The 13,801-nt window shown below is 42.4% G+C and overlaps 1 protein-coding gene across 1 annotated transcript in view; it reads left to right on the forward strand.

Moving 5' to 3' along the window:
• Positions 1-9,118: 9,118 nt before the first annotated feature.
• The window catches only part of HAL (histidine ammonia-lyase), a 28,926-nt gene continuing 24,243 nt past the window's right edge, over positions 9,119-13,801 (forward strand). The window contains exons 1-8 of the mRNA XM_007949772.1: positions 9,119-9,365; positions 10,033-10,093; positions 10,201-10,228; positions 10,652-10,726; positions 10,816-10,888; positions 10,982-11,048; positions 11,381-11,418; positions 12,102-12,265. Coding sequence (XP_007947963.1) covers positions 9,119-9,365; positions 10,033-10,093; positions 10,201-10,228; positions 10,652-10,726; positions 10,816-10,888; positions 10,982-11,048; positions 11,381-11,418; positions 12,102-12,265 — 753 coding nt within the window. The remainder of the gene's footprint in view (positions 9,366-10,032; positions 10,094-10,200; positions 10,229-10,651; positions 10,727-10,815; positions 10,889-10,981; positions 11,049-11,380; positions 11,419-12,101; positions 12,266-13,801) is intronic.

Below are 13,801 nucleotides of genomic sequence, written 5' to 3' on the forward strand. Positions count from 1 at the left end.
GAGATTGCTCTGTCTTCCTTCTGCAGAGCAGCTGGTGGGTTTGAACTGCCATCCTTCTGATTAGCAGTCAGATGCATTAGGCACTACGCCTCCAGAGCTCGTATGGGTGACTTCAGAAGGGTCTCTTTTTAAATTGATTTCATAAAGAAATATAATGCTTCAGCTCACATTGTAATTAAAAATGTCATTTTGGTTTGGGCTTTTTATTGTTTTGTCAGTGATTTTGCTAAAATAAAGCTGTGCTACATTTTTTAAGTGGTATGTTCTTCATAAAAGAAATTTTAGGAAGGTTTAATCTTCTGATTTGTAAATTGCAGTTTTGAAAATGGGCTTCATATTAGTTTTTTCCCAATGAGATCACAAAATATGTCAACATGTTATTTACTTGATATTTCCTTTAAACTCTTTCATATGAATCTGCTACAAACCTAGAATTCAACATGATTAGATTTTTGCTTTTTAAATAACCGTAAACACAAACTTCCAGTTAGATTTGCTCACCACCTGCCGGGTGGACACAGGATAAACTCCCTAACCAAAATGTACGCGCTCTAACAGGAGCATCATACTCCCTGCTCCTGGATCTACCACACCGACCCACTGGGCTCATCTGGTCTCCTCCCTCAGTGGTCAGGTAGTCACCCTGAACTTAAGTACTTCTCATCAGTCCCTCAGACATCCTCCTGAGAGTTTCTTCAGTCTGCTTTGTCTTCCCCTCCTCAGTGGCCAGCAAACATTCTTCACCTACAGAGATCATACAGTGTGCAGAAAGAAACATGTGGAAAGCATTAGAGCAACTTGATAAAATGAGAGAAGAGAGTAACTAGAAATAGCTCAGATCTAGCATTTCTAACTAGAGTAGCTAGAAATGCGCAATGACTGTATTACAGAGATTCCCAGGTTTTCTTAGTTCCCAGCCGCTACTTAGTGTCTTGGTAATTTTTTCACAGTACCCTTAGCCAAAAGAAATACCTATTTCATTTATTAAGTAGTTAGGTTCAAACCAAATAGTGATCGTGTGGTATCAAACAAACAGCACTGGTTTTCCTCAAAAATTTTAAATATCCCAAATTACTCATGATGCCCCCTGGCACATAAGCCCACAGTTTGGCAACCACAGCTGTGCTGTTTAGGATTCTTTTCTTGCAAGTAACACCAACCCAAAAGACTGGCAGTCAGAAATGGAAGAGGAGGATTATTTTAAAGATACAGCATTGGGAAAAGTTATCAGAATCTGAATGCAGACAAAAGGGGACTGACCCCTGGGATGTTAGAGTCATCAATACTCTTGTGTCTTATCTCTTCTTCCCTAGTCCAGAATGTGTGGTCTGGCTACCCTTCAGCTTTACTGGTACAAATAGTTCTTATCACACAAAAAAGGCTATCTAGGTTCTAAATTCCCAGACTGTGGTCTAGTTTAGGTCCACCACTGGCCAATAATCTGGCCAACAGGAATAGTGTTTTATAGTATAAAGATGGGTGTGGGTGTATCATCAGTGCTAATACAGTGCCTAAAATCCTAAACTTGATAGGAACAAACACCCAAAAGGCAGGTATCAAAAGGACAAGTTCCCGTTCGTTCTTGGAATCTTGATACTTCTTTCTCACCCCTCCAAGCAGTCATCTCCTTTTGGACAACTTCACTACACTGTGACTATTTCTCAAGCCTCAGATCTCACTTGTCTTCCTTGTGAAGAATTCTAGAGTTCAGCTCACATTCCAGATATCTAATCACTTAGGAAGTAATTAGATATTAGTAAATCCATGTCCCCAAATACTACTTTCAAGTCTTCTCCTGCATTATAAGCATACTCAACATATGCTAAACTAGTGTCATTTTTTCATTCATGATTAGTAATACTGAAATAAATTGGGATAAGGCATGCTTGAAGAGTGGTATGGAAGAAGATTGTTAGGTGTTATCAAGTCGGTTTGGACCCATAGCAAGCTTATGCACAAAAGTGAAGCACTGCCCAGTCCTGCACCATCCGCACAATCGTTGCCATATTTGAGCCCATCATTGCAGCAACTATGTCAGCCATCTCATTTATGGTCTTTTTCACCAACCCTCCACTTTACCCAGCATGATATGCTTCTCCAGAGATCGGAGATAAAGTCTGGCCATTCTTGCTTCTAAGGATCATTTTGGCTGTACTTCCTCCAAGACAGATTTGTTCATTCTTATAGCAGTCCATGGTATTTTCCAATATTCTTCACCAACACCACAATATCAATTCTATGGTTTTCCTTATTCATTGTCCAGTTCTCACATGCATATGAGGCTATTGAAAATACTATGGCTTGAGTCAGGCGTACCTCAGTCTTCAAAGTGACATCTTTGCTTTTAAATACTAAAGAAGTCTTTTGTAGCAGATTTTCCAATGCAATATGTCATTTGATTTCTTGACTGCACTGGCATTGATTGTGGATCCAAGTAAAATGAAATCCTTAACAACTCCAATCTTTTCTCCATTTACAATGATGTTGCTTATTGGTCCAGTTGTGAGGATTTTGGTTATCTTTAGGTTGAGATGTAATCCATACTGATGACTATAGTCTTTGATCTTCATCAATAAATACTTCAAGTCACTTTCAAGAAGCAAGATTGTGTCACCTGCATATTGCAGGTTGCTAATTGTCTTCCTCTAATCCAGACGGCACATTCTTCACACAGTCCATCTTGTCAGATTATTTGCTCAGCATAAAGATTGAATAAGTGTCGTGAAAGGATACAACTCTGATGCACACCCTTCCTGTTTTTAAACTGTGTTCTGTTCAGACAACTGCCTCTTGGTCTATGTACAGGTTCTTCATGAGCATAATGAAATATTCTCCGGTTCCCATTCTTCACAATGTTATCCATAATTTGTTAAGATCCACACAGTCAAATACTTTTGCATAGTCAGTAAAACACAAGTAAATATCTTTCTGGTATTCTTTGCTTTCAGCCAAGATCTAGCTGACATCAGCAGTGATGTTCCTCATTCCACGCTGTCTTCTGAATCCAGCTTGAATTTATGGCAGTTCCTTGTTGATGTACTGCTGCAATTGTTTTTGAACGATCTTCAGCAAAATTTTACTTGTGTGTGATATTAATGACATTGCTCAATAATTTCTGCATTGTGTTCGATTACTTTTCTTTGGAATGGATACAAATAAGGATCTCTTCCAGTCAACTGGCCAGGTAGCAGTCTTCCAAATTTCTTTGCATAAACAAGCAAGTGCCTCCAGTGCAGCATCCATTTTTTGAAACACATCAACTAATATTCCATTGATCCTTGGAGCCTATTTTTGACAATGCCTTCAGTGCAGCTTGGAGTTCTTCCTTCAGTACCTTCTGTTCTTGTCATGTTCAACCTCCTGGAATGGTTGAAAGTTGACTAATTTTTTTTTTGGAACAGTGACTCTGTGTATTTCTTCCATCTTCTTTTGTCATCCCATAACTCATCTGGTCTTCAGTCACTGGTGTTCAGTGCATCAAATCTCTTCTTCAGATGTTCTCTAAATTCAGGTGGGACATACTCAAAGTCGTGTTTTGGCTCTTGTAAAGTTGTTTTAATTTTCTTCAGCTTCAATTTAAACTTGCATATGAGAAATTGATGGTCTGTTCCACATTTGGCTCCTGGCCTTGATCTGACCAATGATATTGAGCTTCTCCATCCTTTTCCTTTAGATAACACTTGATTGATTCCGGTTTATTCCATCTGGCAAGGTCCACGTGTATAGTCACTGTTTTTACATTTATGTTGTTGTAAAGATGATATTTGCAAGTCACTGTCATGTCATCTCCAACGTCTTTTCTATTACCATGACCATGTTTTCCAACTACTGATGCTTCTTTGTTTCCACCTTTAACATTTCAGTCATCAGTAATTATCACTATGTCTTGATTGCATGTTTGGTCAATTTCAGACTGCAGAGGTTGGTAAAAATCTTGAATTTCTTCATCTTTGGCTTTAAAGATGGTGTGTAAATTTGAGTAATAGTCATATTAACTGGTGTTCCTTGTAGACATGTGGATATTCTATCACTGACAGCATTGTACTTCAGGATAGAACTTGAAATGTTCTTTGTGATGATGAATGTGGTGCCATTCCCTTTTAATTTGTCATTCCTGGTGTTGCAGATCATATGATTGTCTGATTCAAAATGGCCAATACCAGTCCATTTCAGCTCACTAATAATGATGAGGATATTGATCTTTATGCATTCCATTTCATTTTTTGACAACTTCCAATTTTCCTAAATGCTTACTCCATACATTCCATGTTCCAATTATTAATGAATGTTGGCAACTGTTTCTTCTCCTTTTGAGTCACGTGAATCATCAAATGTAAGACCAGAAAACTTTACTGCATCCACATCGTTATGATTGACTCTACTTTGAGGAGATAGCTCTTCCCCAGTTATATTTTCTATGCCTTCCAACCTGAGGGCCTCTGGCATTATATCAGACAGTGTTTCCCTGCTATTAATAAGGTTTTCAGTGGTCATTATTTTTAGAAGTGGGCCTGGCCATGTCCTTCTAGTCTGTCTTCATCTGGGAGCTCCACTGAAATCTGCCCACGATGGGTGATCCTGCTGGTATTTGAAATACCAGTGGCATAGCTTTCACATCACAGCAACAAGCAAGCCACCACAGAAAATTGACAGAGATGTGGGGTGGAAGAAAGTAGGGGGCGCTAAAGACAAATTTATCCTACTTTCAGATTAACCAAGGACTGGTCCAAAGGACTTCATATTTTTTCAGTTTAGTTAATAAGCTTATGTCACTCGGCAGCAGTGACTTGGAGTTTAAGTGTCTGTGCCAGGCTTTATGTACACATAATTACTGGATGAACAAAGATAAGTAATTTCTATATAATACTAAACAAGAGATATACTAAAGCAGCCAAGAAGGGCCACTTCAACTAAGATTTAGGAAATCTCCAGATGGTTCAATTGGTTAACACACTCAGCTGCTAACCAGAGGTTGGAAGTTCAAATTCAACTCCAGGGTACCTCAGAAGAAAGGTCTGACAATCCAATTCTGAAAAATCAGCCATTGAAAATCCAATGAAGCACAGCTGTACTCTGACACATTGGACACGTTGGGTCACCATGAGTGAGAATCGACTGGATGACAACTTTTTTCGGGTTTAAGAGTTGCTAGGAGCACAAGTGTGCTATATCTCTTTCATCTTCTCCCTAGCTGCTAATGGACATAATAGCTACCAGTGGACATAAAGTATGTGTTTTGGGGGAGATGACTGCCCACTAATAACTCTTAGTGGAGTAAAGGAGGAGGGCTGCTCCCTGGCAGCAGTAAATCTAGCCCACTCTGAATAGGGGTAATAAATGATGTCCATTGCCTTCCACTTTTATTACTCCCTTTCACTTCTTAAGGAGCCCTACTGGTACAGTGGTTAAGCCTTTGGCCAGTAACAAAAGGATTGGTGGTTTGAACCCACCAGCTGCTCCACAGGCGAAAGATGTGACAGTCTGCTTCTGTAAAGATGACAGCCTTAAAAACCCTATGGGGCAATCATACTCTGTCCTATGTTGTTGTTGTTATGTGCCATTGTGTCGGACAACCCCTCGTTGGGTTTCTGAGGCAGTATCACTAGGGAAGTAGATTGCCCAACCTTCCTTCCGAGGAGTGGCTGGTGGGTTTGAACCGCCAGCCTTCTGAATAGCAGTTAAGTGCCTTAGGCACTACGCTACCAGAGAGCTCTGTCCTATAGGGTCGCTATTAGTCAGAATCAACTCGACAGCAGCAGGTTTGATTTTAGTCGAGTTTTACCTTTAGTTGCCCCTTCCCTACCTGCTTTCTGTACATGCTATCTGTGCTATTAGTATTTAATCCCAGGAGAGAGACATTTAGGTGTTCTCCCAAGACATGAACTGGGGCATGTTTGGGTGTGATCTAACCCTGTGGGCAGAAGCCTAACTTTGGGGAACCTCGGCTGATGATGATGTGTGCTGTTCTACTCAACCATGTCCTATTTATTCTGTAAGTAATAAACAGCTATTGGTCATGCCATTAGAAGTGTCTGATCTGTGCTCTGTGCCAAACAGTCCTTCACTAAAAACTTATGAATATAATGACATTGCAAGGGTTTAGGGAATGCTTCCTAAAGAAGAAAAGGTCTAAACTGAGTCTTAAGAAATAAGTAGTCAAGCAAAGAAAGTTGGAAAGTGTGTTCCAGGCAGAGAAAGATTAACATGATCAAACTATAGACATGGATTGTTTAGGTCATGAATTTGGACAGAGCCAGTGGAGACAGCTTGTCTCTGCTCCACAATGTCTAAGACCTGAGCTTGGAATCCTCAAGTGGCTGGGGTAGCTTAAATCACTGGGAGCTGGAGTCTTCTGCACTCACACATCTCATGTCTAGACTAGGATGACTCACAAATTAGACTCAGCTGGGGCTGTCAGTTAGCACACCCAGCATGGGGGTGGTTGGAATTCTGTGTCCATCATCAGAGAGTAAACCCAATGAAGACAGAGCATGCATCCTATTTATTTTGTCCCTGGAACTTATCATAGTACTTGGCACAGGATAGGTATTCAAGAAATATGTGTCAATTGAGTGACCAGCTGAATGGAAAAGAGTAGAAAGTTTGGGTGGTCCTATCTAAGGACCTCAGGTTTTTCAGAGATGAAGGAAGTCACATCTTCCTTTGAGAGGAGGTGGATATTGAGAAGACCCTTGAAGATCAAGTGACTAGGGAACTCACCAAGGGAGATGGACAAGTAAAAGGCCAGTGGCATGACCTACACAAGCACAGGACTTTCTGCAGCAGAGTCTTCCATTTTGGGGACCAGAGATGGTAGTATTGTGATGAGCCAGGGATCAGGCATTACTCAGAGTGCAGGCATAGGTTTAGGGTCATAAAGAAATTTCAAAACACTGGAAAAAGAGTGGTTTGGGTGAGCAAGTACAGAGACCAGCTTCCTAGGAAGTAAGTGAGGAAGCTGCTAGGAAGTGGGGGAAATAGGCCCAAGGGTAGAGATGACTGAATTGGGGGAGAGCTGGTTGTGGTCAGAGGTGTGGTGTTAGAATTTAAGAATTCTTATGTGTAGCAATCCTAGGTAATGACAAATTCCAGGGTGAAACCAGGGTGTGGGTGGCTAAAATGCAGTTTCCAATAAGGCTCAGCTAGGTGTAGCTCTTTGTTTGTAGTTCTTTGTACACTAGCCCCTGAAGCTGTCAGAGAAAGACTCCAGGCATGGGTGTGGGTGTTTTCTGTGAGCAACTGTGTCTTTATTCCCAATAGGTTTTTGTGCAAACAGATTTTTCAGGATTTTCCTATTGCAATAATCTAATATCTAGAAAGTGGCTTACCACCAATTAAAACAGTGCCCACATTTCTTTGTGATTCTTTTTGCTTGCTATTCAGAGTATTGGTGGCACAGCATCTAAAGCATTTGACTGCTAACCAGAAGGTGGGTGGCTCAAACCCACCAGCCACTCCTTGGAAGGAAGTTGGGAAAATCTACTTCCGTAAAGATTTACTTCCTCGGAAACCCAGTGAGGGTCGCTATGAGTCAGATTCGACTCAGTGGCAGTGAGTTTAATTTTTTGGTGGTAATGACTTGACTGCAGTGGAAGGCAATGGACATTAAATTAGTGCTATCAATGTGCCAAGATGAACAAACATTTATAAAGCAGTATATGCTAAATAGTGTTAAAGTCCAAATCATAGCAATCACAACCACTTCAACTGCATTTACAATGTGTCAGGTTATTGTTCCAAGGGCTTTATTACTGTACCTGCAGTTAATTCTCCCAACAGCCACTTGAAATAGGTACTATTATCACTATTTTACAAATGAGAAAACTGAGTCTCAGAGAAGGTAAGTAACTTTCCTAGAGGTCACATAGCTAGCAAATGGCAGAACCAGGATTTGACTTCAGTTGGTGGTGGTGGTGGTGTTAGATGCCACCAAGTCATAGTGACTCTATGTATAACAGAACGAAACACTGCCCGATCCTGCACCATCCGCACAGTATTTGCTATGCTTGAGCCTATTTTTGCAGCCACTGTGTCAATCCATCTCATTGAGGGTCTTCCCCTTTTTTGCTGACCCTCCACTTTACCAAGCATGATATCGTTCTCCAGGGACTGGTCCCTCCTGACAACATGACCAAAGTAGGTCAGATGAAGTCTGGCTATTCTCACTTCTAAGAAGCATTCTGGCTGTACTTCTTCCAAGACAAATTTGTTCATTCTTCTGGCAGTCCATGGTATGTTCTGTATTCCTCGCCAACACCACAATTCAAATGCATCAGCTCTTCAGTTTTCCTTATTCACTGTCCATGCATGACCCCAGGTAGATACTGAAAATACTGCAATGAAGCAGTTAACCCCTTTACATTTGGTGAGGAAAGGGAGGCTAATAAGTAACTTGCCCAAGACAGGGAGCTAATACATAGTGCACCTGGGTGTCCCACCCGGGACTTCTGAGCTATTAATCTCTAGGCTATGGTAGTTCATTTGTCCAGACCATTAGTTGTGAAAATGAACTTTGGCCTCTGCAGTCTTCCTTTGTAGAAGGACCCTACCAGTGACAGGGGATAGTTACCCAATACATGTTTGTGGAATAAACAAATGAATGAAGATTACCACACTCCCTAGTGTCACAGTTGGCCAGGAGGATGCATTTTACCCTTTAGTAATTCCAGATAAAGACAGGACTGTGGTGTTTCTATAAGCTGCCCATAATGGAGAACATAGGCAGAAACCAGGAGAGAAGGCGAAATCTGGGACTCTGATGAGAGGGTGCCACACAGGACCTCTAGCAACTCAGAGACCCCAGGCTTTTCTGTGGACATGGACTGGATTGGGAGTGGGAAGGTGACTCATCTGCCTGCAGTGCCCTTTCCTACCCCTAGGCAGGCTGCAAAAAAACACAAAGGGGCCCTCAATAAATATTTGTGCAACACGTGAATTAGAGAATGAGAGGGAAGGGGCGTGTTTTGCAAGTCCATCTTTGCCCTCCCCACCTGACCACACCCTGGCAGTCACTCCTAGATAAAACTCTCCCAGTTGACTGTCACCAGCAGAAAGTCAGGCACAGAGCAGCCTGGTTAAAAGAGTCAAATTGGGCTGCAGGGGCTGCAGTGGTACGGCCATGCCCAGGTACACCGTACATGTGCGTGGGGAATGGCTGGCTGTTCCCTGCCCGGATGCTCAGCTCACCGTGGGCTGGCTGGGCCGGGAGGCCGTGCGGCGCTACATCAAGAACAAGCCTGACAATGGTGGCTTTGACTCAGTGGACGCCGTGAACTTCCTTGTGCGCCGGTGCAAGGGTCTGGGCCTGCTAGATAATGACGACACGCTGGAGTTGGCCCTGGAGGACAACGAGTTCGTGGAAGTGGGTGAGTGGCTGGAGAGAAGATGTGAACTGATGCCTCAGGTCTTCTTTCATCCTCACATCCCTGGGAGGGGGAAGGTTCTAGTGTTCTCCCCACCTCCAGAAAGATGATGAGAGGAAGTGGGGCATCTTGAGCACTTGGTATGTGCCAGGCACCAGAGTAGCTTAACTTTTAACACAACTCACTGAGGTAGGTAGGATTCTTAGCTACCTTTTACTGTGAGGCAGCAGGTTCAGAAAGGGGGTGACTTACCAGGGTCAGGAAGCTAATAAAGACTAGCTTTGAATCCAAGACTGCAGGCCTGGGTCCCTTTGCTGTTACTGAAGCATTTTGAAGGTCCTTTTGCCCTTAGAAACAACCTCAACAGACTAGAGGCCAGGAGCAAAGAGGCATAAGGGGTTCAAATTTAAAAGAAAATAAAGCTAGGGACAAAGTGTATATCTTGAACTTCATTTAAAACCCTGTGCCTTCCTTCACTCTGACACTTACATGTCTGCCTGTTGCTCTCTTCCTATGTAAAGACACTTATAAGATGACTTTAAAGCACCTAAACTCATTTTCAAGCAGCCATAAAGTTGGTGCAGTTGGATAGCCCTTTCTTGGTTTAACAGCAACACCAATTGTGGGGCCATGTTCTGATCTGTAACAGAGTGTCTCTTGCGTGTTCCAGTCATAGAAGGGGATGCAATGTCTCCAGACTTCATTCCATCTCAACCAGAAGGCGTTTACCTGTATCCTTCCCATGGGCTCTTTGGGCTGTTCTATGGGTTACCCCTGCCAGATGATGGCATTGGGGCTTTCCCATATTATCTGATACTTTCCTTTACCTGGGCTTCAGATACAGCAAATACCGGGAACCTGAAAAGGTAAGCTTCAAACCACTTTCTTTTTGTTAAGACAACTAAATCAAGTCTTTGCAGCCTTCACTTAAGGAGACAGAGGGCCAACAAAATTGATCAATAAAGACTATGAATTAGGACAGGATTTGATCCACCTTTAATTTGGGGGTTAAAGAGAGCTTGCAAAGGCATTATGCTTTTGAATTTCTAACTTTTCTTACTCAGCCTCCTCTTAAGCAAGTTGCCTTTTTAATTACCACACTGATGTTTGACCAACCAAATTTTTTTTTTTAAAAAAAAGAGGAAAAACCAAATAGATTGTCATCCAGTTGATTCCAGCTTATGGCAACCCCAGTGATGAAGTCTTTGAAGTGTCAATGCTTGGTTCTGTTTGGGCCTTCCCTATACTCGTGCCAGAGTAACTCACCGAAATCCCCTTCTATTGTGCAGTACATCGCCATAGATGGGGACAGCCTGACCACAGAGGATCTGGTCAACTTGGGAAAGGGTCGCTACAAAATAAAGGTATAGGGGAGGCGGGAGAAGGGGCCCTCGGGCCATTCACCACACATAGAAGTCTTTAACATGCTCAATGCTGAACAACCTTTCCCCAGCTCACCTCAATTGCTGAAAAGAAGGTGCAAGCATCCAGGGAAGTCATAGACCGCATCGTGAAAGAAAAAACTGGTATCTTTTTCTCTTTATGTAATATTTTTTTCTTGATAGACATTATAAAAAATTGCTTGCATCTAATTGTACAATGTTTCCTTTTTATTCTAGTTGTTTATGGCATTACCACAGGTTTTGGAAAATTTGCCAGAACTGTGATTCCTGTCAATAAGCTAGAGTAAGTTTGATTTCACTTCCTCCCACCCTATCTTTGAGAATTTTTTCCACAAGGGAAATGATTAACATTTGAATCTCGGTTAAGGGGCATCTCACTAAATCTTCACAGCTTCAGAGTGGGGCCTCACCTTAATTTACAAATGAGGAAGATGAGGCTTGGGTTAACTTGCACACAAGTTGGTATTGAAAACACACACTTGATAGTTTCTTCCACCACCTGACACTGCCTCTTTCTATCCTTCTAAGGATTGAATTCTTCCTCCCTCATTGCCCTAGATGAGTGAACATTTTCATTGCTAAGTATCTAAGAAGGTTTTTTCCTTTCTCTTCCAGGGAGCTCCAGGTCAACTTAGTACGTTCACATTCTTCAGGTAATCCATTCAAATTGTTGGGATGTCTTCTGGTGCTAGAAGCTGACCTAGATCTTAATGATTTGATGACTAAATCACAGCACAGTGTGATTCATCTTGTAGCAGCTCCAAGGAGGCTCTAAAATATTCCAAGGACTAGCTGCCAATTCTTCTGTCAGGGTGGAAGGGAAGCAGAAAGCATCAGACAAAACTGCACTCAGCTCAATCTCAGAAGAAGGAATGCACCAGGTTGGGGGCTGGGGCTGGGGCAGGAGTACGAGTGACGAGAAGTATGCCCAGAGAATGATGCATGCAGGGAACTAAGTTCATGGCTGGAACATGGGGAATGAGTTGGAGGGGCAAGAGATAAGCAAGTCTTTCAAAAAGATATAAGAGATAAGAAGAAAGCCTGTCAAAAATCAGTTCCCATCAAATTGTGAAGGAGTTTGGGCAGAGGAGTCTGAACTTTTAGGATAATGGGGCCCCACTGAAGTGTTCCAGGAAGGGGAATTGAGAAGGTGAAATTGCAGTCTCACACCTGTCTAGAAGGTGGGGCTTTGAGAAGTGAGACAGGCAGAGGGAGAACTAGACAAGAAAGTGGTAGGAAACTGGACAGAAGTGAAGAATGATTTGAGAGATCCAGGTAGCCTTGCGGTGGAAAGGGGTTTGGTTTTCTTGGAAAAATCATCAATTCTGTCTTATAGGTGTTGGGAAACCACTGATCCCTGAGAGATGTCGGATGCTCTTGGCTTTGAGGATAAATGTCTTAGCCAAAGGATACAGTGGCATTTCTTTGGAAACCCTCAAACAAGTTATTGAAGTATTTAATGGTAATGCAATGGATCCCTGGGTGGACCCTCCGCTGAGGGTGGGCATTATTATCACAAGGTAGAATCAATTGATGGTATGGTGTGGTGGTTAAGTTTGTGTGTCAGCTTGGCTAGGCCTGGTTGAGTGGCTGGGCAGCTGGATGTGGTAGTATTCCCCATGATGAGACTGGTAATGAACTCCATGGTGGAATCTACTTTGAGCAGCTGAGTAGCTGCCTTTGGGTATGTGGTCTGCTTCCTGTATATAAGAAACAGCTTTGGGGATGGTCTCTAGCTTATGGCATGCTATGACCCTGAATGTAGCTGAGTCATTGTTCAGCAGCCTGCCATGCTCTGCCGACCTTGGGACTTACAATGGACTTGAATTAATGGCCTGCCAGGTGGTTTGGTAACATCGAAACTGTGCCACTTTATATGTCGACCTTGGGCTTGTTAGCCTAGCAGAAAGTAGCTGCCTAAGTGAAGAGATGCCTCTGGCTTCAGTGGGCTGGGAGCAAGAAGCAGAGCTGAAGCCCAAGGTCCAAGGGCTTTCACACAATCCCTAGAGTCTGGCACTTTGAACTTGGACTTAAAGCCTCCAAACTGTGAGAGAATAAACTCCTATTGGTTAATGTCATCTCATTTGTGATGTCAGAGTGGTAGTAGGTAACCAAAACAGATGGTAAGGAATTGACTGAGATAAAAAGATAAAATGTTTGAGATGAATGGAAAATAACCTTGACAAGAAGGAGGAGAACTAGATAGAGATGGGGGTGAGTAAAGGGGACAGAGATGCTTACTCTTGTGTACTTTAATCCATTCTACATCACCCTTCACTTAGTATTTGGCATCTTTAAGACCAGAGCAAGCTCCTTAGTCTGGCCTTAACTTCAGTGCTGAAGAGAACCTTTGATCCTGTGGTATCTGAACACAGTTAGTGAAGCATCAAATTATCTGGGGACCATAATGATTTCTGTACATCCATCTCAAAGAACGACTCAGTAGTTCTAGTTGGTGCCTGAGTACTCAAAGTCTTAATGCTCCCCAACTTGAAAAATTGAAATCTAACTTGTTGAAAAAGTAGAATAGAAATACAAAGGTTCATGACTTGCTTGTGATCACAGAGCCAGACAGTGGCAGGTATGCAGCTCAACTTTTTAAAGCTTACTTCTTGAGACAGGAAAATTCCAAGATTTGAAATGCTGAGGAAGCCATTGCCCCTTCTCACAGATTAACTTTCTATGTTAGCAGAGGATCCAAGACTCTTTGTGGGGAAGGAATAGGAGGAGAAAGGGCTGGGTAGTTATAAAGAGTAAAGCATCCCATGCTCTGGGTACAAGTGACCCATAAATATAATAATATAATATAATATGATATAACACAATATGATATAATATAATATAATATAATATTTGTTGTTGTTGTTGTTCTGTGCTGTGGAGTCAGACCCGACTCATAGTGACCCCTCCTTGGGTTTCCGAGGCAATATCAATACCGAAGTAGATTGCCCAATCTTCCTTCCGAGGAGTGGCTGGTGGGTTTGAACCGCCAGCCTTCTGATTGGCAGTCAAGTGCCTTAGGCACTATGCTACCAG

This window comes from Orycteropus afer, unplaced genomic scaffold (assembly GCF_000298275.1).
Source record: "Orycteropus afer afer isolate SDZICR_OR568_19922 unplaced genomic scaffold, OryAfe1.0 scaffold00253, whole genome shotgun sequence".
In the NCBI taxonomy this organism is placed as follows: domain Eukaryota; kingdom Metazoa; phylum Chordata; class Mammalia; order Tubulidentata; family Orycteropodidae; genus Orycteropus; species Orycteropus afer.